The sequence below is a fragment of the Rhinolophus hipposideros genome (assembly GCF_964194185.1).
Source record: "Rhinolophus hipposideros genome assembly, chromosome: 1".
NCBI classification, from domain to species: Eukaryota; Metazoa; Chordata; class Mammalia; order Chiroptera; family Rhinolophidae; genus Rhinolophus; species Rhinolophus hipposideros.
In genome coordinates this window covers 74,599,800-74,626,297 of record NC_138047.1, presented here as the reverse complement: position 1 = coordinate 74,626,297, position 26,498 = coordinate 74,599,800, and the positions used below count along the sequence as shown (strand labels likewise).

Genomic DNA, 26,498 nt, shown 5'->3' with positions numbered 1-26,498 from the left:
ATCCAGTTGTCCCAACAACAATTTTTAAAAGACTATTCTTTCCTGATTTGAATCTTCTTGGCACCCTGGTGAAAACCAAGTGGCTATAAATGTATGTTTTGTTTTTTTTTCTGGACTCTCAGATCTACTCCATTTATCTATATGAGTATGTCTATCTTTACACCAGAAGCAAACATTCTTGATTACCATACCTCTGCATTAAGTTTTGAAATTAGGAAATGTGAGTCCTCCAATATTTTTCTTCTTTTTCAAGATTGTTTTGGCTATTCTGGGTCACTTGAATTTCCATATGAATTTTAGGGTCAATTTGTAAATTTCTACAAAGCCCAGCTGAGATTGTGATAGGGATTACATTGAATCTGTAGATGAATTTGGGAAGTATTACCATTTTAACAGTCTTAATTCTTCCAATCCATGAATATGAGATGCCTTTCCATTTATTTAGGTTTTCTTTAATTTCTTTTAATAATGTTTATAGTTTTCAGTGCAGAGACTCGCCCTTCTTCTGTTCAATTTATTCCTAATATTTTATTCATTTTGATGCTATTAAAAATGGAATCATTTTGTTCATTTTATATTTGGATTGTTCATTACTACTATATAGAAATACAATTTATACTCATATATTGATATTGTATCCTGCCAACTTGTTGATCTCGTTTGTTTCTTAGGATTTTCTATATACAAGATTCATCTACAGATAGAGATAGTTTTACTTTTTCCTTTCTCATCTGGATGACCTTTATTTTATTTTCTCACCCTTGTTAGAACCTTCAGTACAACATTGAATAAAAGTGTGAGAGGGGATATCCTTGTTTTGTTCCTAATTACAAGGGAAAGCTTTCAGTTTTGAACCATTAAATATGATGTTATTGTGGGTTTTTCATAGATGCCCTTTATCAAGTTGAGGAAGTCCTTTTCCATTACTAGTTTATTGAGTGTTTTATCATGCAAGGGTGTTGAATTTTGCCATATGCCTTTTCTTAGTATATTGAGATTATTATGTAGTGTTTATCCCTTATTTTATTAATATGGCATACGACATTGATTTCTGTATGTTGAATCAACCTTACATTCCTGGATAAATCATAACGTTTGTTATGTGTTGCTGGATTTGATTTGTATTATTTTGTAAGTAATTTTGTGTCTACATTTATAAGATCAGCTTTGTAGTTTTTTTGTGATCTCTGTCCGATTTTTGTCTCAGGTTAGTACTAGCCTCATAGATGAATTGGGAAGTGTTCCCTTCTTCACAAATTTTTCGAAGAGTTTATTGGAGGTAATTAATCTTTAAATATCTGGCAGAATTTATCAGTAAAGCCATCTGGTCCTGAGCTTTTCTGTGTGAAAAATTTTGGATTACTATCTCAATCTCTTTACTTATTAGACGCCTATTCAGATTTTCTACTTTTTTTTTTTTTTTTTTTTTACTCAGTTTGTTGGTTGGTGATTTCCTAGGAATTTGTACATTTCCTGTAGGTTATCTTATTTGTTGGCATACAATTGTTCATAGCATTGTCTTATCACCCTTCTTATTTCCATAAAGATTGTAGTAATGTCCTCTCTTTCCTCTCTTTTTTTTCCCCTTTGTCAGTCTAACTAAAGGTTTATCAATTTTGTTGATCATTTCAAAAACAACAACTTTGACTGTATTGATTTCTCTATTGCTTTTCTAGTCTCAGTTGTATTTCTTTCCTCTCTAGGCTTTATTATTTCTTTCCTTCTGCTTCCTTTGGGTTTAGTTTGCACTTCTGTTTCTAAATTCTTAAGTTTGCAGGTTAGTATATTGATATAAAATATTTCTTCTTTTTTGATTTAGATATTTATACCTACGCCCCATAAATTTTAGTACATTGTGTTTCTATGTTCTTTCATCTCAAAGTATTCTCTACTAGCCCTTGTGATTAATACTTGATTCATTGGTTATTTAGGATTATATTGTTTACATTATATAATTTCTAAATATTTATGAATTTCTTCCCATTATGTTTTTAAAAATTATTTTCCTCTTTTGTGTATTTGCTACCAGATGCTATTCCGTTTGAGCATCTAGTTTTAAAATTTAATTTAATTCTTTAAATGATATAGAGACTATTCTAAAGTATATTATTGGATATCCTTAGGCAGAGCGTAATAAACATGACTTGCAAGTAGTTTGAAGCTTTCTCAAAGTACTATTTTTACAATAGTGCATTTGGCCCTCATCTTAAGGAGTGTGTTATCATTTATAGAAGATTGTTTAAAAGTTATTATTTAAAGATGAACAAACTGAGTTTCAGAAAAGCCAAATGACTTAATTAAAAATGTACAAAATTTATAATAACAGTTTGGAATTTGAAACCTGGCCCTTTAACTTCAAATATTTCTTTCCACTTAACTAATTCATAATCAGCTATGTCTTAATGAATCCGTATTATTATTTTAATCTGAATTATTACACTTGGCTATTAAATATTGAGCCCCTCAAGTATTAACAAGGTTTATATGGCATTTTTTTCCCCTCTCTCTACAAAACTGTCAGCAAATTCTGTAACTTTTTGCTTTGCTTTTCTGTTTTTGGTGCATGTTCTTGCTTTTCCCCCCTGTTGTCAGGGTATTCCTTTTGTGAGATTGCCTATCTGTTATGGATGGTTATTTCTTTGAATTTGCTCCTTTAAGTGGGAGCACATTAACACTCACAGCAACAACAACAACTTGTTGGAATTGCGTTTAGAAAAGAGTAAACAAGTCCAGGTGAAAGGCCATGTTCTTGAGTGTAGTGTAGAAACTTTATTCTCCTATGAATTTCACAATTACAACAGATCTTGTTCTGCCTTCTCTGATGTTCTTTGTCTTACTTTTAGTGTGAACAAAGTTACCATTTTGGAAACTGATTATTAAGTAAGGCAATTGTTATCTAAAATGTTTTTAATTGGCAGAAACACATTTACAGAAAATCTCATGAGGAAGACCAAAATGCCAATATATCAAACAAATAGACGTTGAACGGCTCAGTTTGAAGCAGTGTGGTAGTTTTACGTGTTTGTGGGCAGGGTGGACTTCTACCATTTCTCCTTTCTATTACTAAAGGTAGTCCATGAGGCTCCCCCACTGAGCCCTTAGTGCAGTTAAAAATTACTGAAATAAGATATTATATTTATTTAAATTCCATTCATAGTTTTTTTAAAAAATGTGTATTCTATAATTGGAAAACAAGCAAAGCAACTCTTTTTCATTCACCACTTAACCTGAGAATACTCCATTGGTAGTTGTTGTGAACCACAGTTTTCAAAAAGGGTAACTAAAATGTTCCAGAAGCTTTTAAAGTTCCCATAAGCATTGCTGTTAATTATTGACTGATATGTAAGAGCTTGTGGGTAAATAGGACCACTAAATATGAGAAAATAAAGGAGAAGCCCCTACCAGTATTTGCTCTGGCTCCAAGAAACACTGCTCAAATAGGTTTTAGGGGAAGTAAAAAGTCAATATCTACTTGTTAATAAAGTCTCTAAGAAAGAGCAGAAGGATTGGAAAAAAATCCCAAATTACTAGATCCCTCTGAAGTCACCAAACTACTGCAACCCATTTGATTTCTGGGGGATATATGCAAAGAGCCTCTCTAAGTACAAGTATAACTATTCGTGGCCTGGATCAGTCCTAAATTTCTATATAAACTTACCTTGGTAAGATAATGGATAGATCAGGAGACACCTAAACACCCTGTTAGGCAAGGCTTGAGTTGTAGGGGAGCTCTACAGCGGTCGATTCTGACTCACTTTCCTTGAGCTTATACCCAGGTCCTAATTGATCTTGCAAAAAGGAGGACAACAGTAAACACACAATTCCGAAGGGCCAGGAACACCTCCCTTAACCCTCCATTTAAATAATGTGAAGAAAATATATAAAATTCACATGGAAATAAAACTCCTTTTCTTGACTTCCACTGAAAGCTGTAGTTCTTTACCTGTATTTCTTCATCACCAACATTTTGTTTTCTAAAAAATCTTTGTAACTCCATTATAGCCTGGTTCAATTATTTGAGTTTCTCTTCCTTAGGACAAAAGGACTAAAGGAGATGCAGTCTTAAGTTCTCCTTGAATTTTTCAGGTGTTTGGCCTTTAGTACTTCACATCTCTTTACTTATTTATTTATTTGTTTGTTTGTTTTGTTTTGAGCTTAGCAATTCAATTTATTTAGTCTGGGGTACTGTTTCTTACTCCAAGAGAGAAGATCGAGAGACTCTAAGTAAACCTTAAGATGCTTCTTTTCCAGTCTTCACCAATGCTTTGACACATCTCTCTATTACCATTGGTATAAACATTTATGCTCCTTATAATCTTTCTATGAGTGGCTCTTTAATATTACTCCAGAAGTCAGTTAAATGCATCAAGACATTAATTTAAATAAGTTTATCTTAGACTACCACATTGTCATGGGATAGAATTCTATGGAATACTAGTCCATAAAATGATCCCTGAAAACTGAGGTCCTTAGAAATTGATTTAGAAAATGCTACCCCTAGGGTTTTGCAATGCACAATAACATTTTTTTTTTTAATTTTAGTAATTCTAACACAAAGACATTTATTTGACTTTAAAATCCATGCAGCTCCAAATAATTTGATTATAAAAACATCTTTTTTAAAACACAAAACTAAATTATATACTGGAGCACTAGTACTCTATTGCATATGCTTTAGTGAATGCTAACTTACTCAAAAAGTCACTTATCCAATATTTATTTCTGAAGACAAAGGGACTACACAAGAAGCTTTTGTTATGTGCATTAGATAAAACAATACTGTAATTCAAATCACATAATTCCAGAAGAATAAAGCTGCTTAGTCACCTTCCCTGTACAAATTAATTTCATAATCCATCCTTTTCTACTCTATCTGTTGTAAACACACCTTAAATCTCTAATATAAATAATATCCACATTTATTGCTGCCTCCCAAAAATTTAATCTCCCAAAATATACAAAATGAATCTCATATTAATAATCCCAAAACAATTATAAAATAGCCCCTATTTCACACTCATTCTGCTCATCCTGGCCAATGGTTCTCATTTAAGGGTATGGCTGCAGCCATTTACTCTCTGGTACTGATGTGTCTCTGTCAAGTATCTCTAGTGTTAGATTTTCCTTATTGCAATTCAAACATGGATTAAAATTTTCTTATATTTTTTTCATGCACTCTACTCAACACAATTCTAAGACCTAAAAGGACATGAATTTCGAAAACACAAGTCCTAAAAGTAAGCCAATATTATCTTGATGTTGCAACTTAAGTATTTCTCAAGTAAAATAGTGTTCATCAAACCTAATACTTCTATTATTTCCTAGACTTACGGTGCAATGTGAACATAGATCAAAGCATATACATAGTATAATCTGGGGTGAAATGGCAGATAGAAAAACTGAAAGAGAGCAAACCATATAAGTTTAAAGAACAGCTTTCAAGCTTGTTTCCATTTTTCTCTGAGGTGGCAGTCACTTTTTGGCAGGAATCCAGAATATACTATGCATGAATCCAAAAATGCAATTGAGAGAATTTTTCTAACAAGATGGTAATACAAGACTATGATTCTCATCTTAATAAATGTCAATCACCCAATTTTTTTCTCTCTGGAGACGAGGATTTGAAACATTTCAGTATATTAGTAAAATTTGAGAATTTACAGCTGTGTCAGCATTAGTCTCCACATCTTTTATTCCATTCATTTTAGGTCCACAATGGATATTTTTAAATATTTTGATTGCCTTTAAAACATTCAAGATTCATTCCATTGCCTAATTGGCACTGTGTAATTGACAGCCTGTCCTGAATTGAGTGTGAGCTCTAATTCTACTCTGATTTGTGAAGTATATTACACATTAGTAATAGGCAATTTTCTAAGCAAAATTTTTGGCATTGCATACCCACCTATTCCATTTTTCTACTCCTCCCTTTGTATTTTTTGATCTGACAGCCCCCCACATCTTTCATAGCTATATATTCTTTTTTCTATCACAAAGACTGTTGAGTTGGCCTTATTCTATGACATTTTTAAGCCATCAGCATAGCTTTTTCATATTTTCCAATGTTTGCTCAGTAGAAGAATTCCCCAAAGATTTCTGAGACTCTTCTGTTCTGATGTTTTCTAAGCACATGTTTTTAGAATTCCAGTGAGAAGCAAACTTTTTACCCTCATAAATACCTCTATCATCAAATATTAAGTTCCTGCATGTTGGGTGACCTCCCCACTTCCATGCTATACTAACATCAATTTCTGCCTTCCTACTACAATAAGAATGAGTGGATATGGGTATAAATATCCGAGGCATCTCAAAGTATTAAACTGAGAAGCTTCCTGAAGTATTTCTCTCTCAATTTAATACTTCGAGATGCCTCTGAAGTTTATTCCCAGTTCCACTCATTTTTCTCATATACAGTGTTAAGTCTGTAGCTTATATTTGAACTTATTTCACTTCTGTTTGCATGCCAAATCCTGAAAACTTTTTGCCTGAAGTCATGTTTACCCACTGTCTATGAGGTCTTCTTGCAAACTATTAATTTATTTAGAATGAATTACTCAACTGCACTAAGAATTTGCATTACACAATAGATGCTTATTGCCATAGAATGGAAGGCACCAGCAATTCAGGGGTCCAGCTTACTTTGTGATAGGAATCTATGAAACTGCTTCCCCCTGGCCAACATCATATCCAGCTTCACTATGCATACACTACTAACTGGTATGCCTGCCTTTACTTTACCAGTAACGCAATGTCCCCATACTAGATTTTGAAAAGACTAAAGGGCATCAATCATTCTGGTTTTATAATATTTGTGCAAATATAGGTGTTTTGGGTAATCTTATTCTAATGTTACTTTTGAAAGCTCAACATATCTTTTCTTTTTTAATAAATTTTCCTTTTTTTCTGAAGAAATGAACTATTATTAAAAATATATTTACTTCCTATTATCCCTCTCCTCCTGGCTATTCCACCTACCCGAAACTTGTTTCCCAGACAACACGGGAACCATGTTACCATCTTCAACTACTATCATTTCCTTACCACCCCTTTCTAGGGTAGCTGAGTGATTAACTTTTGCATCAGAAAGGATTATATTCAGATTCTGGCTTTCTCCTGTTACAAGTTATATGATTGTGGGGGAAATTATTTAACTTTTCTGAGTCACATATGTATAATTATGATCATAATTGTTACTTCATAAAGTTAGTATTATGATCAAATGAGACAAACTTTAACAGGGTCTCATGCCCCCCCCACAAATTTCCTTTAATGTAATTAACGGAATCACCAAAAGGTAGGTAGACATCGAAATGCTGGATTTCTAAATCTTGATCAGAAGACTTTTAGTAACTAATTTTCAAGTTGTGACTGGATATTAATATTAATACTAATGAGACTGTCTAGTGATTGGTTATACCCTTAATCTGCTCTTTTTACATAATTAGGAGCCAAAACAAATGGTGCCGCGAAGAATGAGTTCATCACCACGAAAAAAACAGCGACAGATCTTCCATTTTCAAATGTTTTTTCAACATCCCAAAGTTTTCAACACAAGAGTAAGTATATGAATTTGTGTTGAAATGTTAAACTAGTGTGTTGAGTAGAATTAGACTCAGAATGTTTTCTAGCTCACTGTTATCGAAGAACCATGCCCTACCTTTATTCTCTCCTAGTCTCTACTAAACAGTGCAACCACTTTGCAGCTTTGCTTTGCACAGTGATACACTATCCATCCATAGCCACAAGTGAGTGAGTACCAAGGAAGATCAATTCAAGGCTGGGCAGTAATCTATGATATCACCTGGCACAAAAAGGTGAGCTTGGTCAACAAATTAGATAACTTTGATGAAATGGAAAAATTCTTAGAAACGAATTACTAGAACTGACTCAAGAAGATAGAAAGTCTGAAAAGATCTAAAACATTTAAAGATATTGCATAAGAAATTTAAAATGGTTCCATGAAGCAAACTTCCATGTTGGCTTCACTAGTGAATTCTATAAAATATTTTTTTAAAAAGAAACGATAGGAAATTTTCTCAAACTTTCTCAGGAAGTAAAGAGGAATAAACACTGTATAAGTAATGACCTAAGGCCACTATTACCCTAATACCAAAGCTAGAAAAGAATGAAAAGAAAAATCAACTAAATGAAAACTATAGACCAAATTCTTCATAAACACAGGTACAAGTATCCTTAATAAAATATTAGCAAACCAAATTCAGTAACATATAAAAAGGGGTATCAAACATGAGCAAGTGGGATTTATCCAGAAATGCAATGTTGGTTTGGTATATCAAAATCAAGTAATATAATATACCATATTAGTAGAATTAGCAGGCTCAGAAAAAAAAACATTTGACAAAATTTAACACCTATTCATAATTAAAACTCTTAGTGAACTAAAAATAAAACAAACTTTCTCGAATTGATAAAGGACATCTATAAAAAACATACAGCAAACATCATACTTAGTGAAAAATTTAATACTTTTCTCTAAAGATCTGGAACACAGCAAAGATGTCCATTATCACCACTTCTATTCCAAGTTATAATCAATGATTCTAGAGTACAAAAAGGTAATAGATGATAGATAGATAGATAGATAGATAGATAGATAGATAGATAGATATAATAGATAGATAGATCCATTCATCCAGATTGGAAAGAAAAATATAAAACACTTTTTCTTAGCAGACTACAGTATTATCTATGTAGAAAATCCAAAGTATCCAATCTGGATAGAGAACTGTGAGAACTAATAAAGAGTATTTCATATCACAGGACATAAATATACAAAAAAAATGATATTTATATATATATTAAAAATGAATAATTCAAAAATAAAATGAAGGAAATAATGTCATTTACAATTTCATCAGAAAAAATAAAACATTTAAGAATAAATTGAACAATAGAAATGTAAGGTTTATACACTAAACTACAAAAAAATTCTGTGGGGAAATTAAATATCTAGTTAAATGGACAGATATTAGTTAAATCCGTATTTATGGATTAGAAGACTCAAAATTTTAAGATGACAGTTTTTCCCAAGTTGATAAATAATTGATGAATATATTCAGTGCAATCCCTATCAGAATCATAGTTTGTTGTTGTTTTTTAATTGATAAGCTGATCCTAAAATACCTCTAGAAATGAAAAAGAGCTGGAATAGTCAAAATACTTTTGTAAAAGAAGACTGAAGTAGGAGAATTTATATAAGCCAATTTCAAAACATACTCTGAAGCTGTAGTTATCAAGACTGTGGGTTATTGAGATGATGAATATTAATAGTAGCATCATTCATAATCATCACACTGGAAACAATCCAAATGGTTATTAACTGATGAAATGATGAATCCCATTTCAATGGGATTTTCCATTTGGAATGGATTTGGAGTATTTCAAAACACAGGATATCCATACAATGGAATACTTTGCAGCAATATAAAGAAACAAAATACCAACATATGCTATCACACAATTAGCCTCAAAAGCATCATGCTCAGTGAAAAACAGCCTTTCACAAAACATGACATATTATATGATTCCATTTATATCCAGAATAAACATTTTTATAGGGATAGAAAGCAGGTAAGTGCTTGCCTAAAGCTGGAGGTAGGAGGGGGGGATTAACTTCAAAATGGTTCAAGGGAGTCTTTTGCATTGATGAAAACATAATCTGAATAAAAACTAAATTATAGTGATGGTTGCATAACTCTATAAATTTACTAAAAATTATTTGAGTTGTGTACTGAAAAATGAATGAATTTAGTTGTAAATTTCTGTATAAAACATTGTTTAAAAACAGAAGAGAAGAAAATATTGAACTCAGCCAATCAAATTTCCTTTCTGGGTAATTTAAAAAGTGATTAGCTGTGGGAACTGAAGCAGCAAGGTTTTGGTAGAGTGAGTGAGTCTGAGAAAGCCGTGGTGATTTCTATGCATGTCTATGACATAATGAAGCAAATGTTTTAATTAGAGTTGACAGAGAAGAATGGAGAAAGGGTATGTTGGAGATGGAGAGACCACATGATCAAGATAAAGTTGTTTATGAGAGACAGAGAGGGTAGCAGGACCTAGAGCTCCCCAATTTCTGACAAATTTCCAGTTCCAGTCCACATATATCTTTACAACAAGCACCTCCCACATCCTGGCCTCCATGATATGAAGTAACATGTACTTTTAGTCAAAACATCATTACCAGAAGTCTAGTAATCTGCCATAACAGCATTACCAGATATCATTCATTATAAATAATGGATGCATTTTTGGCATAGCCATAGTCCTTAATAAGAAGCAGCTACAAATGACTCACAGTCTCCAAGTTTCTTCTTGAGAGACCTCTAAGATAGAAGGAGATGGCAAGTGGAAACCATGGATGTCCAAGGCCCCACTCTTGTCTCAAAACACATCAAAAACATAAATATTCTTCCTTTTTATTGTAATTATCTTAAGCACAACAAAAAGGAGATTATCTAGAAGGAGTCTAATTTCACACCATAATTGTGAACTAATAATTTTGTTTCATGAGATAGTCACCGCATAGAGGAATTTGATGAGCTAGGTCATTTCTTCTTCATATGATGAACACTTCCTTGTGGGAGTGTTTTTGCTTCTCATAAGGAGAATCTATTTTGTAGGCAATTTGTGTCTGAAAGGTGCCCTTAGCAAGCCAAAATCCCATTCATCTCATAATATGATTGCCCCAAATACAAACAAGAATAAAAGTAAATATACGTCTGCAAAATGTGTAGCAGCTGAAAATTACACTTAAATAATTTGTATGCTGCATTAATACCCATTCAGTGACTGATGAGGAAAATGTCATTCAGAGATCATAGTTTATTAAAATTAGCAATTATACAAAAGTGTGGTCAGCCTCATGGGCCACTTACGACTTCTAATTTTACTTTGATTCATGCAGTAAAATGCCCTCTGTATCTCAGTTATGGGAAATATTGTATTTATTCAGCTTCTAAACACAGAATTGGCTTTCTTCCAAGCAGCTTAAAAAAAAAAAAAAATACAGCCACAAAGCTATTTCTTGAAAAAATGAAACATCCTGGAAAGCAAGATAATGAAATAAGTGTATTTACTGCTACCCTTTGCATTGGTCACTTAATTAACCAGTTCTATACTAAGCCATTTAGATTTGTTTTTGTTACGAAACTCATTCCTCCCCACCTGCTTCTTATTCCTCAAGATGCTTCCTACTTAGCATGGACTCAACCTTTCCATTTGTGCATGATGAAACCAGGAGCCTGCCCAGATTCCTGGTTAGCAGATCAATGTTCCCTTCCATCTCCACTCCTCACACACACAAGCATTCAGAATTAGTGGAGCCAAGACAGAGAGCCAGAAAGAGAATAAAACATCCTACTGATTGGGGAACTTTGAACAGCTGAAGATTCATCTTCCTTTTAAACACATGGGCAATGAGTCCTTGAATAGTGATAATCAAATAAAGGCATTGTGGGTACATCATCTCAAGTGCAGATTTGATTTAGAGTAGAGAAGAGTTAATGAGATTTGCTGCTTTATTCCCCAGAAAGGTGGAATGTAGGTCAAAATGAAGCATAGCCTCAAAGCATTGCTCTCTAATCTTTTCCCATTCTCTTAAAGCTCTTAGCGTTTCTCCAGTTTTACTCTTTTATTCTGCCTACAGAAGACACATTGCTAGAATCCTAGAAGTTTTAAGGTAGAAATCCTCATTAATTCAGTGCTCTAACTGTATAATTTAAAAAATGAGGGCCCTTTGAATTAACTAATGCATTGATTTAGTCACTAAAAAACCTTGGGAGGGGGCATCTCTGTGACCAGCATGCCACGCCACTTCTGGGAATGGAGAGCAATCCTCTGCATTCCTAGGTTTGGCTCTAGTCTTTGCCTCCATCTTCACATGGCCTTCTCCTCTGTGTCTCCTATTTTGTCTGTGCCTTTTCTCATATAAAGACACGTGTCATTGTATTTAGGGCCCACCCTAATCTAGAAAGATCTCATTTCAAGATCCTTAACTTAATTACATCTGCAAAGACCCTTTTTCTACTAAGGTCACAGTCACAAATTCCAGGTATACATATCTTTTCATGGATGGAAGGAGGTCACCATTTTACCCACTCCAGATCAGATCCTGAATTTACCCTGGCTACACCTAGATTTCATCATCCATGCATTTGTCATTGTTTTTATGCAGGGCTACCTTGCTGGGAACTGAAGGGATGATTGAAAGGAAATGTCATTTACAAGAGTCCCCGCCCTCCAGGATGTACACAGTGTAAAGACTGGGTGTAAAACTCTGTCATAAAACTATTAGGTTGGTGCAAAAGTAATTGCTTTTTTTGCAATTATTTTTAACCTTAAAATCTGCGATTACTTTTGCACCAACCTAATACAAATCTTCTCCTCTTCCTGAATTCCCTATTTCTATTAATTTCTTAAAAATGTGGCATCCTCTCTGACTCTTCTTTCATTTCCTGTGCACATCCCGATGCTTTCTGAGGAAAGAAAAGGAAAAAGAAGATGGAAAGAAAAAAGAAAAAATATGCTTTCCTTGCTGGAAACTTAGTCATTCAGTTTTCTATAACCAGATTTGAAAGCACTCATGGTGCACCACGCCTGACAGATTGGCGAAGAAGAGATTATTGCTCTTTCTTCCTTTGGTAAATTCTGACTTGGCAGAGGAAAAAATGTGGAATAAGATTTTAGGTAGAAGGCAAATGGAGATGGGCAAAATGCCATACATAACTCTACTAAGGCAAGTACTTGAATAGAAATATGTCTAAGGGTTTTTCCAAGCCAGAGCTCCTGCTACCACAGCATATATAGTATTATAGACTTGAAATCTGAAGGGAAAATTTGTTAAGTAGAAATGAATAACATTTATAAGTAATCTTACAAGTTATCAATAGGTTATTAAGTAGGAGTTAATTGCATTTACATATAATAAATAATTTATTATATATTTCCTTTTGCATAATTTATCTTAGTTTAATATGGAGTTTATTTTCATACAAAAAACATAGACAACTGTACAGTAACCAAGTAGACATTTTAGATATATTACTGGCTGATTTGCAAGGCAACACACCCTTCTTAAAATAAAAAATGCACATTCTAATCATGCCAAGAGGAATTTAGCTTATTTGTTATAAATAATGATGCTGAAGTCAAATTGTTTAGGCTCAAATGATAGCACAACAATTTATTTGGTCTTTGGTAGTCTATTTGACTCCTCAGTTTTCTCATCTGTAAAACAGGCTTAATAATGTTACACCCTTACAGGATTCTTGTGAAAATTAAAAGAGATAAAAACACATAAAGCTTAAAACAGTGTCTAAATAAACAATTAATATATTTTAGCTGTTAGTTTATTATTAGTAGTCCTTGAAAAAGTCAGGCAAAGTTGATAATACCAGTTTCACAAATAAGGAAATAGGTTCAGAAAGGTTAAATAACTTGGCCAATGTTAAATTAAAAAGATGAAATTCAAACACAGTTTTTCTTGCCTCAAACCCCATAAAGTCACTATACCATATTTGTTCATGTCACAACTATTTTACATAAAGTATCTAAAGGAAGTAGAAAACAACTAGCTTTTAATTGGGTGTATCATATGATTGACAGGTAGGTGTTCAACATAACACAAAAGGTTGACTGACTGGCTGAATATAAACCTACAATTCTAACCATGGTTGTTCTCTTGCTGTTACCCACCATGACAAATTTATTCGTGTGTGTGTGTGTGTGTGTGTGTGTGTGTGTGTGTGTGTGTGTGTTTCCTGCCTTCCTCATGTGTATGGTCCTTATTTCTTCTTCCCCTCATTCTTCCTCCAATTGCTTATTTGAATTATACACATCCATCAAGGACTGCTACAAGATTTTAGATCAGTATTTCCCATAACTTAATGAGTATTGCCAGATATGTGTACTATCTGCACTATTTTTTATTTAGTATTTTCTTCAAGTTGATGCACTTTTTATTTTTAAATTTGTTTGAAAAGGAAACCATCATAAATGAAAAATCAATTTCAATTGGCATAAACAGGAGCTATAAAATCACTATGAGGTAAGCAAAATAAAATTAAATTCTAGCTCAATTACTTTCCAAAGGCTCTGAGTTTAAGGCTTCCTTGTTCTAGTTTAAAAAATAAATAAATCAAACACTTACCTGACAGGGGAGATATCATGATCACAAAGATAGTTTTCCCAGAGCCCAGCTTGTCTATTGCACTCCAGATGTGCTGACCCCTGAGATTTCGCCAAATGTGGGAAATGACTGCATAATCTGTGCTAGTCATGGACTGTATCTCCCTTTTCCCCTGAAAAAAAAGGAAAAAAAAAAAAAACAAGATTAAACCCATGTTAGGTATTAATGACATATTTACATCAAACCGAAATTTTAAAACTTCCTCATTGAAATAATCAAATAAACTGAAAAGAAGCTGAAAAGAAAATAACTTTCTAATTGAGCGTTTCAATCTTATTTAATGCCGCTTTCCAGTATCACCTTTTAGAATCTCTCATCCAATGCTATGCATCACATCCTTTGGAAAACATTAATGTATCTGATATCCCAGCCTCATTATTTCTTTTGTGAATGGCACTATTTATCTATGCCACTTATTTGGGAACTTAATCATAATGTTTCTTATATGCTACTTAATTAGGTTGTATCATTTCTTGTGGGCAGATACAAGAGGAATCCACAAGATAACAAAGTCTTAATCACAAACCATGGTTTAGACAAAGGAGAAATAATCTCACATATAATGACTCAGTCAATGCCATGTACGGGAGAATGATAAGGGAAACTTCAAGTGTTCTTTGTAAATTACTTTTAAGCAAATCAATAAAGAATTATATATGGGAATGACTGCATATATTTTTTCTCCTGGACCTATATCATGTTCAGCGTGTAACTATATACAGCTCTATATAGTGGAAAACATAATATTCTTTGCAAAATAAGAATATTTAGCAAAGTTGTGTGTTTATTGTTTAAGCTTTCTATTTTAAAAGCTAATTATTTGAGTAAACTTTAGCTTTGGATTAATGTAGATTAAAGTTTAGTACTTTAGAAATTCATTTGCATTTCCTAAGACTTCAGTTTCATACTAGAGAATTAAAGTCAACAAACATTTTAATTTGCCGACCACCCTGACTAAGGTTTTGGTCTTTACTAAACATCTAGGTTTGAGAATGTATTAACAGGATGCACTACACTTGTTTGCTATTTGACTTTACTCACTTCCCCTATAGATCAGAGCTTGACTCTTTCTTGAAACACATGTGTACTATGAAGGCTATAAATAATAACCAGGGATCATGATAATTATCTTCACTTTTCATTAGTGCCCATGACTTTAGCAATATTCATAGCACTAATCACTATTAAGCTTTTATATCCACAAAACTGAGTCCAATTTTGAAAGTGGTATACAGTATGAAAATGCTGTATTATCTTCAAAACAATAGCTCTTGATTTCAGAAAAAAAGGTATATATCCCAGTATTTATTAAATATTTAAAATTTGCAGAATTTTGTCCTCAGAATAACAACAAATTTATTTAGGATTCAATATAGGAGTTTTGAATTGGTATATATACATATATATACACATATATATATATACATACATATATACATATATATACATACATATATATACATACATATATATATATATGTAGTACTCTGGCACACCTTAAGTCATAGTTATTTTTTTCTTTTATATGATAAGTCCTTCTAAAATTGTTATACATTTTTGAAGCCTGATAAAAACACAAATAAAGAATATGACTTGAAAATTTTTTCATTATCAATTAAGTCTATCAGCAGAAAAGGTTATGATCTGATATTAATAGCAAGGTGAACAAAGGGTTTTGATTTTCTTTGTGTTCTAATCCTCTAGCAGCTTATAAAGATTTTAACTGTATCTTCCAAATACAAATTTTGCCATGTTCAAAGCTATTTTAACTAGTTATCAAAAGTAGGACTAAATTACATAAGTTTTCATTTCAGAACAGTTTAGTGAAAGGAAATGCTATCTATTTTAGTAAAAGAAGATGGACACAGACCTGAATTATAATCATTGCCCACCCCCTTGAGAAGTTGTTTCACTTCTCTCAGAAAATATTTGCAGATGTGCCAAATGAGAATAATATCTCTCTTGTAGACATCAACAACCAATATATGAAACTGATCATAAGAGTTGCTTTAAAAATGGCATCTATGATTATCCAACTAGCTATTTTAAATAAAGCATTAATTTTCCCTTAAAATTAAATTTAGGTAGGTATTATTATTATTATTATTTCTCATTTGTTCATTCCGTATGTGTTTACTGGAGACCTATTTTGCTATGTTCAGGCAGTGAGCACTGGAATTGGCTTGGAGTAAAACAAGAAATCTTGGATGGACCTAGAGACTATGATGCTCAGTGAAATAAGTTCGATGGAGAAAGACAAATACAATATGATTTCACTTATATGTGGAATCTAAAAACAAAACAAATGAACAAACAAAACAAAACAGAAACAGAGATACAGAGAACATAAAACAGATCCACAGATACAGAAAACAAAATGATGTTTGCCAGAGGGGAGGGAAGTGGGGGTCATGGATGAAAAAGGTGAAGGGGTAGAAAATTCCAGTTATAAAACAATAAGGCACAGGGATATAATATACAGCAAAGGGAATATAGTCAATAATATTATAACTTTGCATGATGACAGATGGTTTACTAGACGTGCTGTGATCACCTTGTAATACATAAAACTGTTGAGTCAATATGTTGGATACCTAAAACTAATATAATATTATATATCAACTGTACTTTAAGTTTAAAATGCAAAAAAAAGAGAGATCTCTGTCCTTATGGAGTTTACATTCTGACAAGAACAACAAAATTTTAATAAAGTAAATGTCATCGTAGTTAAAAAAAAAAGTACTGTTGAGCAAGTGATGCAGAGTGGTAGACTATAGTGTGGAGGGAAATGTGGAGACAACTTCAGATAAGTTGGTTGGAAGAGACTTCTCGGAGTGGTGACATCTGAGCAGAGTCATAAAAGGTAAAAGGACGCCAATACAGGTTTGAGGGAACAACACAGATTTAGGGAAGAGCAAGGAAAGAAGCCTGAGGTGAGAAGAGCCCCCACCCACTTTGATCTAAATGGGCTGAATGGTTGGAGATGAATTTAGGAGCAACGCACGCACGGACTGCATCCTATAAAGACTTGCCAGCCTTCGTCAAAAAAATAAGGAACCATTGGAGCAGCCAAGTTTAAATTTAAAAAGAGTTTTTTCTAGGTGGCTATTGCAGGTACTGAGGGAAGAAATATGGGTTCCAGATGAACAGTAGCTGATTAAATGGTGAGACATATTTGGAATATATTATGAAACTAGAGCTGATGGGGGTGAGAAAAAGAGGAGAATCAAAAAAAGGCCACTACGTTTTTGACTTGTGCAACTGGGGAATTGTGCTATGCATTGAACCAAGAAGGCGGGGGTAAGAGGCAGCTTTAAGGCTACCAGTCAGGAGTTTTGCTTTGGGCATGTTAAATTGGAGATGCTGATAAACAGTCAAGTGAAGATACAAAGGACGCAAATGGACATTTGAAACATTTTTAATTGGGCCTCCATTTGTTTCAAAAATATTTTCTATATTTTTCACATGGCAAATCTTGTTCATGGTGCATATTCTCAAAGTTGTTGAAGTGAAATTTGATGATAATTCTCTCAAGTAATTTTACTTTCAGAAAGCTTTTCTGGATTGTACTGACTTTAAAGGAATTCCCTAAGTTTCAAAGGTATCTGTCTAAACCTTCTTGAATCTTCCCCAGGTCAGGAGATGCATCAGATCTTACTAGAAATACGACTCGTGGCAGTGCCACTCGTGAAGCACCTGCCAAGGGATCTGTAGTTGTCTGTGTTATCAGGCATATTCAAGATGTGAGTTTGTACCAGATATTCTAAAGTAAGGTCAACAACAAACTGTGGCCTGCAGACCAAATCTGACCCCCACCTATTTTTCTGTAGAGTTTCATTGGAATACAGGTATTATGTAAAGCTTCATTCAGATGAAACCAGCAAAGTTGCTACAGAGACATAGGGCCCAAAAAAGCCTAAAATATTTATTATTTGACCCTGTTAGAAAAAGTTGGTTGACCCCTAATCTAAAGTATCTTTTAATCGTGAAGCCTCATGATTTTATAATTTGAGGAAAAGTGAATCAGAAATGAGTGAATCAGAAATGAGTTCTATGTCCATTTGTCACCTGAAATAATTATGACAGTAGATCTGACATTCAACATTTAATTTTAGTGATTTTCTTTCCTTTTCTTTCCTCTAAAGCTGACAATCAGAGTTCAATCAAAACAACAAGAAAACCAGGTAAGTTCATGTTTTTGTTTTTGTTTTTGCTTTTCTCTGTGTATGTTCATGTGTAAAATCCCAAGAATAAGTAGATCAACCAGTTTGAGGGCAGGGTGAAGTAGTACAAGGAAAAAAAAAAAGCAGACCAGAAGAACATACAAGGACGTGCCTGAATGCTCTATGGCTGGAGTGATAAATGTATGAAGCCCTTGGAATTGTCCTCTGCCCAGAACCCGCTGTTCTTGCTCTGTTTCAATGGTTGGCATGTCCTCTCCCAGAAGCGTAGTGTGTTTGTGAACTGCCCTCTCAGTATTTCCTAACAAAGCCTGGTCCTGCCATCCAAAGAGATGATGTTATAAACCACAGTTAACAGCCTAAAATGTTAACACTCCAACAAGTGCTCGTGTTTTGCCATCCTTAGTTTTAAACTAAATGAATTTCGGATGATGGAGCAATGGGAACTGGAAAAGATCATTGGCCAGGGGAAGATGGTAACATTGAATCTTCCTGTTGTTTTGAAATCACAATTATTTGGGGGATTTTTATGTTCCTACATCCTACCTGGTATTTTAATAAATGACAAATCTCTTAGATTCTCAATCCTAGTCAACTTTGGTATTTATTAGTTTGGTGCAAAAGTAATTGCCGGTTTTGCCATTATTTTTAACCTTTTAAACCACAACTACTTTTGCATCGACCTAATATAAACTGAGAAATATGTGAAATAAACCTAGAAGATCATGTAATGTAAAAAAAATAAATAAATAAAAATAAAGCCATGAAATTTATGAGTGCCTTTAATAAGATTTCCACAGCAAATGTCCTAAATAATCATCATAGTTTACTTTCTACCTCGTATTCGAGGAATTCAAAACTGAAATGATTCTACTTTTAACTTTCATTTGTCTTCTACAAAATATAGCTCATGAATGAAGTTATTTTTATGTTATTAATACTCTGTATTTCACCTCATCACCATTTTTTAAATTTGTCTTTCCATCTATATATAGTCTACAAATGCACTAGAAAAAGCACTGGGGAAAACAAAGCAAAACAAAACATAAAACAGTCCATCCAGGCAAAGAGGCTTTGCATTGGCCAATGCTGTACATGTGCTGGAGAAGTCCTTCCCCTCTGCTTCATGGATTTGTTATCCTGGAGAAGCTACAGATGGAGAATTGAGAGGCTGCCAAAATCCTCAATTCCTTTTAAGGAGGGACTGAAGCATCTTTTATTTTGTTCAGAAAGTTTGTATTCACAAAATTCCAGCTTTAACTATAATGGATTTTTAAATGTAATGAAAACCCACGTAGGCTATTTTAATTTTGAATTATGGAAACCAGTTCTCCTAAAATAGATAGTAAAACAGGCCATTGCTTTGAATAGTGGACTAGCAAGAAATGAAACTGATTTTATAAGCCTCAAGAAAAGTCAGTCTCAAGCTTCGGATATATGTTATCCAAATATTCAGATATATTATATCTTTATTAACAACTGTAATTGTGTTTGTTTAAAATTTCCAGTTATGTATATTTATCAAAGATGTTCAAATATCAAATTGGTAAAATATTCACCCATTTGATCAAGGATATGGATATTATTTAAAATAGTATTTCTTTTTTAGGTAGAAGTTGAGGTAGAATTTCAGCCTATAGAATTATTACTATACTTCCTTTTTATAAATATGAGCTAATATGTATTTAGTGTTTCAATAGATGATACATAGCTCTCACATTTGATAGTTTTTCATATTCTGTATCCAGCTTTAATTTTATTAAAAATTTGTTTTTTACCACCCACTTCAAAAACTATTAGTAAAAGTCTAGAAATTGATGATTGTTTTATATAGGACTTTTGAGGGGAATTCAAAATAAGTAAGGCAACTCTAAATAAAATGTGAATTATAAGAAATTATACATAGATATGATATTTATGATTACATAATAAAGATTTAAAACGATAGTCATAGTTACATGGAAATTATTAATCCAGGTCTGAGGACATATATATTCATTCCACTCAATAGTATAAAGTAGATAGCTGTATTTAACAATGCTAAACATGAGGAATTCATGTTCAATGTCTAAAGCAGGTGGAAAAGTCAAACTTCAACTGCCCACTGTAACAGATCTGGTAAGAGTTCAAATGTAGTATGATACCCTGCTAAATATACAGAATAGTATATTCAACCAACCACTACTAACTGAGTCATTCAATAAAATCATTCTGTTCCATTACAGTAACACTAGCTAAGAGTTGTAAGTGATATATGGAGGCTGTCATTAAGCGTTTCCAAGGAAGACTATTCAACATTATAAATAACTATAATAACTCTAGTAGTCATGTTGGTATAAAATGATATGTTAGCAGATAAGCTTCAGGTAACCTTAAGTTAAGATTTGTAGAGGGAACAATTTTTTTCCCCCTGTAGCTGTGGTTGTGTTATACATTGGGTGGGGGGAAAGCAGTTTAAAAAATACTCATAATTTATGGAGAAGTGACCTTCTAGCTGCCAGATTATTCTACCTCCTCATTTTTCTAACACTAAGTTCAGAGCTCATGAGGAGCTGGAAAGACCTACTAAAAAATTATGAAAGACTGTTTATTCCCTAGATATATATGCAGACATCATGTAGCCATTACAATTTTAAGCAGTGATGGAATTCACTTTTCTTTAGTGTTATCATTTTTCCACAGACATGTCCTTGTAAATAAACCTCTTTATTTCTTTGATAAGAGATCTTAGCTCTGAAGAAAAATTGATCAGTATGCTTCAGTGTATTAGAAAAAGAATAAATCATCTGTCCTTAATTTTCTGGAAAATACTACTGTATTAGTGTTCTCTAGAACAGCAGAAAAAATAAGATAGATAGAAGATAGATAGATAGTTGATAGATAGATAATACAGATATATACAGATAGACTTATAAGAAATTGGCTCATGCATTATGGAGGGTGAGAAGTCCCAAGATCTGCAGTCAGAAAGCTGGCAGCCTGGAGACCTAGGAAAGTTGATCGTGTTATTCCAGTCCAAGTCCAAAGGCCTGACAATCAGGAAAACCAATGGTTAAATACTAGTCTGAAAGCCAGCAGGCTTGAAAACAAAAAAGAGTCAATATTTCAATTTGATGTTTCTTGATAGTCTATTTCATATATTTTTACATTTAAAATTTTTGAGAAAATTAGACAAATCTACCTTGCTTGAAAGGTACAACTCTCAGGGGCCTAACTACAATATAGTAACAGGATATTATAAAATAATATACATTAATAAAATATAATTTAACATATCATTATAATTTTATAATAGTGTTTTATATATATAATATAAACATATTAGTATCTAGTACTCTTCTAGGCAATTTAAATTTATTTTTACTCATTTAATTTTCACAACACTGTGATGTGGAACTATTAAAATCATAACTTGTAGATGAGAAAACTTAGGTGCAAAGTCTTTAAGTGACTTGTCCAAGATTCACAGCAAATAAGTGCTTGAGTCACATTTGAACCCAGGTACTCAGACTTCAGTATCATGCTCTTAACTATCCACTGTACCTCTCTTGTACCTCCTCTTCCAATGCTACTTTAGTTGCAATGTAAGATAATAGAGTCTCAGCAAAACCCTCGGAGATCATCAGCTCTGAAAACATCATGGTTCCCACTATCTTAGCCACAGAAAGAATCACATTAGGATCACAATTGGTGAATTTAGTCAAGACCCATAAAGTCATCAATATGATCATGCTAAAGGGCAGGGTTTCTCAAGTTGTGAGTTAATTCCCATTCATGACCAGTATTTTAAACAATGAAATTAAAGAAATTAGAAAATAAAACACCAGAAGACATTACATGTAATAGAGGTAAGGGGTGTGTGTGTGTGTGTGTGTGTGTGTGTGTGTGTGTGTGTGTGTGTGTGTACTGGATTCAGAAATAATTAACTGAAGGCTAAAATTAAAAACAAAAAGAAAAATTTTGAGTCTTTATTCAAGGATCAAATAAATCCTCTATTTTAGAAGAGTTAATTCTCTTGCCTACCTATATATCAGTATCAATAACAGTTGGCACTGGCCCATCAACACATTTTAAATAGGAAAGCATGGAGTTTCATCTGAACCAGATAGATTATACTCAGAATTATAGCTACCACTTAGCCTGTCTGTGAGAAGGTAATAAGGTAGGAGTCTTAAAACAACCTTTGGGGAATCCCAGATGGATTAATGCCATTGCTTATTTAATCAGCCATCTCATTCTCAACCAACACAACTGAAAGAGCATTCATCCTTACTAAAACACTTGGCATGGGAAAAAGCAACTAAAAGTACCAAAGTTTCAAGTAGTTCCCACTCTGTCATTTAATATTCTTTTCTCTGTCTGCTTAGTACACTAACTTGATATTTTTCTTTGTTCTTATAGACATATATCTAGCTTCCTCCCACAGATATCTTGCATGGCAAAAGCAGTACAGACTCTTAAACATTATTCTTCCCCCACAGATGTCAAAAATGCCTGAGCATGCAATGCGTACTGTACTGTGGGTGGCAAAGAAGGAAAGATGCAAGGCAGTCCTAGGTGATATCAATTTCTTTGATGCAATTATACATGGTCTCAATACTCCTGAGGAGGCCATAATTATAAGAGATGCCTCTTATTTCAGCCAGGCCATCAGCTACGTTTTACTGCATACCCACTGTGGTCAGAGCTCCATGAATATGTGGGCTACGGTGGGAGTTATGGCTTTCACACTCCAGGAACATCCAATTCAGTAGAGAGACAAGGCAAATAGGTGTGATAAAAAGATGTCACTTCATACTATAGGAAAAAGAGAAAGATCTTTCAATATTTTTCTAAATACAAATTACATTTTATTCCAAACTCACAAGAATAAATGATATACACTTATAAAACATTTAATTATTTGTATTTCCTTGAAATGTACTGAGATTTGTGGATTTTGAATAATAAATTTTTATTTTTTGTGTCAGTCCTTCTGACTAAAGATGGCAAAGGTTGACTTAAGCAAACAAATAATAATTATAATAAGTTTAATTTATAATAACTTTATAAGTTTAAAATTTACATTTTCTTTGAAAGAAGAGAACACGGACAGAGGTGCCCTGTTTCCCCCAAAATAAGACCTAGACGGACCATCAGCTGTAATGTGTCTTTTGGAACAAAAATTAATATAAGACCAAATCTTATATAATATTATATTATATTATAGTAAAATAAGACCGGGATATAATATAATATAATATAATATAATATAATATAATATAATACAATATATAATATAATATAATATAATATAATATAATATAATATAATATAATATAAAAGACTGGGTCTTATTTTACTATAAGACCTTGTGTAATATAATATAATATAGTATAATATAATATAATATAATTTAATACGTGTCTCATATTAATTTTTGCTTCAAAAGACGCATTAGAACTGATTGTCCGGCTAGGTCTTATTTTCAGGGAAACACGGTAGAAATGCAACAAAGCAGCCGTTACTCTAGATAAAGCACTTAAGCGTAAACTACTGCTGAGCTTTAAGGTGAACATGAAGGAATCTTTGATTTTTCCCCAATCCTTTTAACCAAAGCCTTGATTGCAATCTTTCTCTTTTACCAAGAAACACTCTAAAAAAAAAAGTCTTGTGCATTTATGTTCACTTTAAGTATGTGTGGTAGAAAAGAACATCACTATTACTCAAAGTTATAATAACTGACATGTGAATAATGCTTTTGCATAGATTTTCATCCCATAAGAGTCTCATACAGTATGGTATACCAGCTGCAGCCTAGAATAAGAGATGTACTCAAGTTTTCTTAACAGTTTTTGAAGATATAATACAGAAACCCATTTTTTGTGATTCCAAATTTACTCCTTGTTACAAGAGGAATAGATGAATTTAGGATTTAGAGTACAATTGTATGTATTCAAAAAGAAACAGTATTCACAGATCTTCAGAAATGCAAACTGTTTGAATCACAAAGAAATCCAATAAGAAGAGTTGATACTATACTGTGACTGTATTTATGATTTTGCCTACAGTTAGCTCTTCACAACCAGATGCCTTACCTTCTGAAACCAGTATATCACCCTCAGTACCAACAGCAATTACAGAAAACGTCTCACAGTCTCAAGGTATGACTTCTGTGTGCCTGAGTGCAAACTGGCTTTGCTTAACCCCTTCTCACCAAGAAAACTGTTACAATCTTAAAAAAAAGTAAAAGAGAAAAAGAAGGAAAGAGAGAGAGAGAGAGAGAGAGAGAGAGAAAGTGAGAAAGAGAGAGAAAGAAAGAAAGAAAGAAAGAAAGAAAGAAAGAAAGAAAGAAAGAAAGAAAGAAAGAAAGAAAGAAAGAAAGAAAGTTTTATTTAGATATAATTGATATACCACAACAAAAAAAAGCACATCCACAAAAAGAAGCGGGGTCACAAGGAAACTTTTGGATGTGATGTGTATATGTGTCTATTACCTTGATTGCGGTGATGATTTCATGGGTGTATGTCCAAACTCATCAAATTGTATACATTAACTCTCTACTAATCTTGATTTGCAAAATAGAGCTCTTTCAGAACGAGATCAGATATATTTGAAACATCATACCTACAGATCCCAGAGGCTTACTTAAATGGGGAGGAGGGATGAAGGGAGGCTTGTGAGGACTGGCACTCTTTAACCAAAGGTCACTGATGTTTTTCTTTCCTCAAATAATAGGCACTGAGAATGCAAAAAATGTAAGCTCTTCTTCAACCAGCCCCTCTTATTCCAGTGAGTAACAGATGTATCTTCATTTATGGCAGTAGATATGCAGAATGTTTGAATGTTATCAGTATGGGAAGAGATTTGATTATAGATAGATTTTTTATCAGCTTTACTGAATGTGTAGTCTCATAATAATGCTATCTAACTGCCACATGCTTTGAGAATTTCCTACTTGTGAGTCTGGTTTAAATGAGCACAGCATTAGGATTATTTTCTTACCTTAACGCTAAGCAATTACCACCAAGGGTCAAGGTGAATTGATGGGGCCAGTCTCAGATAAGCCAAAGTGAACAGCCAGAGATACCCATAAAAAAATGAATTGTTCACCTTTACAGAACTTTGTCTTAATGCTAAAAATGACTTTTAAAGAAATATTGCATTTTAGTAGAACAGATGTATGTCATATAACATACATTTATATGCTAGAACTAAATAGAGAATATTAATTAATTTCCTGGAAATTAAAAATAAGACAAATGTATATGAATCTGGGATGATAAAAGGTGATCTTAAGTTTAGGTAAGCCATTCCATTCCAATGGGTCGTCATTGCATTTATTGACCAGCTGGTTCGTAGCTTCCTCATTTTGGAAGGCACTGGTGATCTCATTCAAGGTCTAATATGAACCCAGCAGGACTTACTTAAAACAAATATTTAATCATAACAATGCAAGTGTAAACCACCCTACAAATGAATTTGGTAATTATTCTCATTCCCTGATAAACATGAGGAACACATAAGCAACCATTTGAGAATACCTAACTAATTAGTAACTATAACTTCTATATCACTAGTTATATCCCTAAGGCAGTGTTTTCCTTTCATCACTGTTGTTTTAATCCGGGAAATGACTGTCAGAAAAGAAGGCAGATGCTGAAAAAACAAACAGCAAACCCTCCTCTTAAAACAGAAAAAAAACACCCTAATTACTGCAGCAATGTACTTCCCCAAATAGACATTTACGCACACACATGCACATCTTTCTTGAACCATGCTGCTCATGTTTAGAAATCACATGTACTGTGCTATCCAATTGTATCCATTTATGTTATTTTATGCCTTTTCTAATTCTAAGATATTACTGTGGAAAGATATTTGAGAGGTTTGTGTTTTTTTTTAATAGAAAACCAGCTTTATTAACTAGAGCAGTTCTAATGTGGAATATATATATATATATATATATATATATATATATATATATATATATATTCTTTTTTCCAGTAACTTTGTTATAAGGTAGTAAAGAATCTAATGTGTGAATGTGGGTCTGACTGTGGGTCTAGAGGACGTCTCTGCCTCTCCAGTCTTCCATCTTCTCACTCCTCCAAGTCTACAGAAAGTGGGGA

At 33.1% G+C, this 26,498-nt stretch overlaps 1 protein-coding gene across 2 annotated transcripts in view; it reads left to right on the top strand.

The window, feature by feature from the left end:
* Nucleotides 1–26,498, top strand: part of EMCN (endomucin) — a 96,028-nt gene that overhangs the window by 49,217 nt on the left and 20,313 nt on the right. For both annotated transcript variants that reach the window (XM_081046030.1, XM_081046029.1), the window contains exons 4-7: nucleotides 7,446–7,556; nucleotides 18,352–18,390; nucleotides 24,438–24,530; nucleotides 25,105–25,158. In XM_081046030.1, coding sequence (XP_080902156.1) covers nucleotides 7,446–7,556; nucleotides 18,352–18,390; nucleotides 24,438–24,530; nucleotides 25,105–25,158 — 297 coding nt within the window. The remainder of the gene's footprint in view (nucleotides 1–7,445; nucleotides 7,557–18,351; nucleotides 18,391–24,437; nucleotides 24,531–25,104; nucleotides 25,159–26,498) is intronic.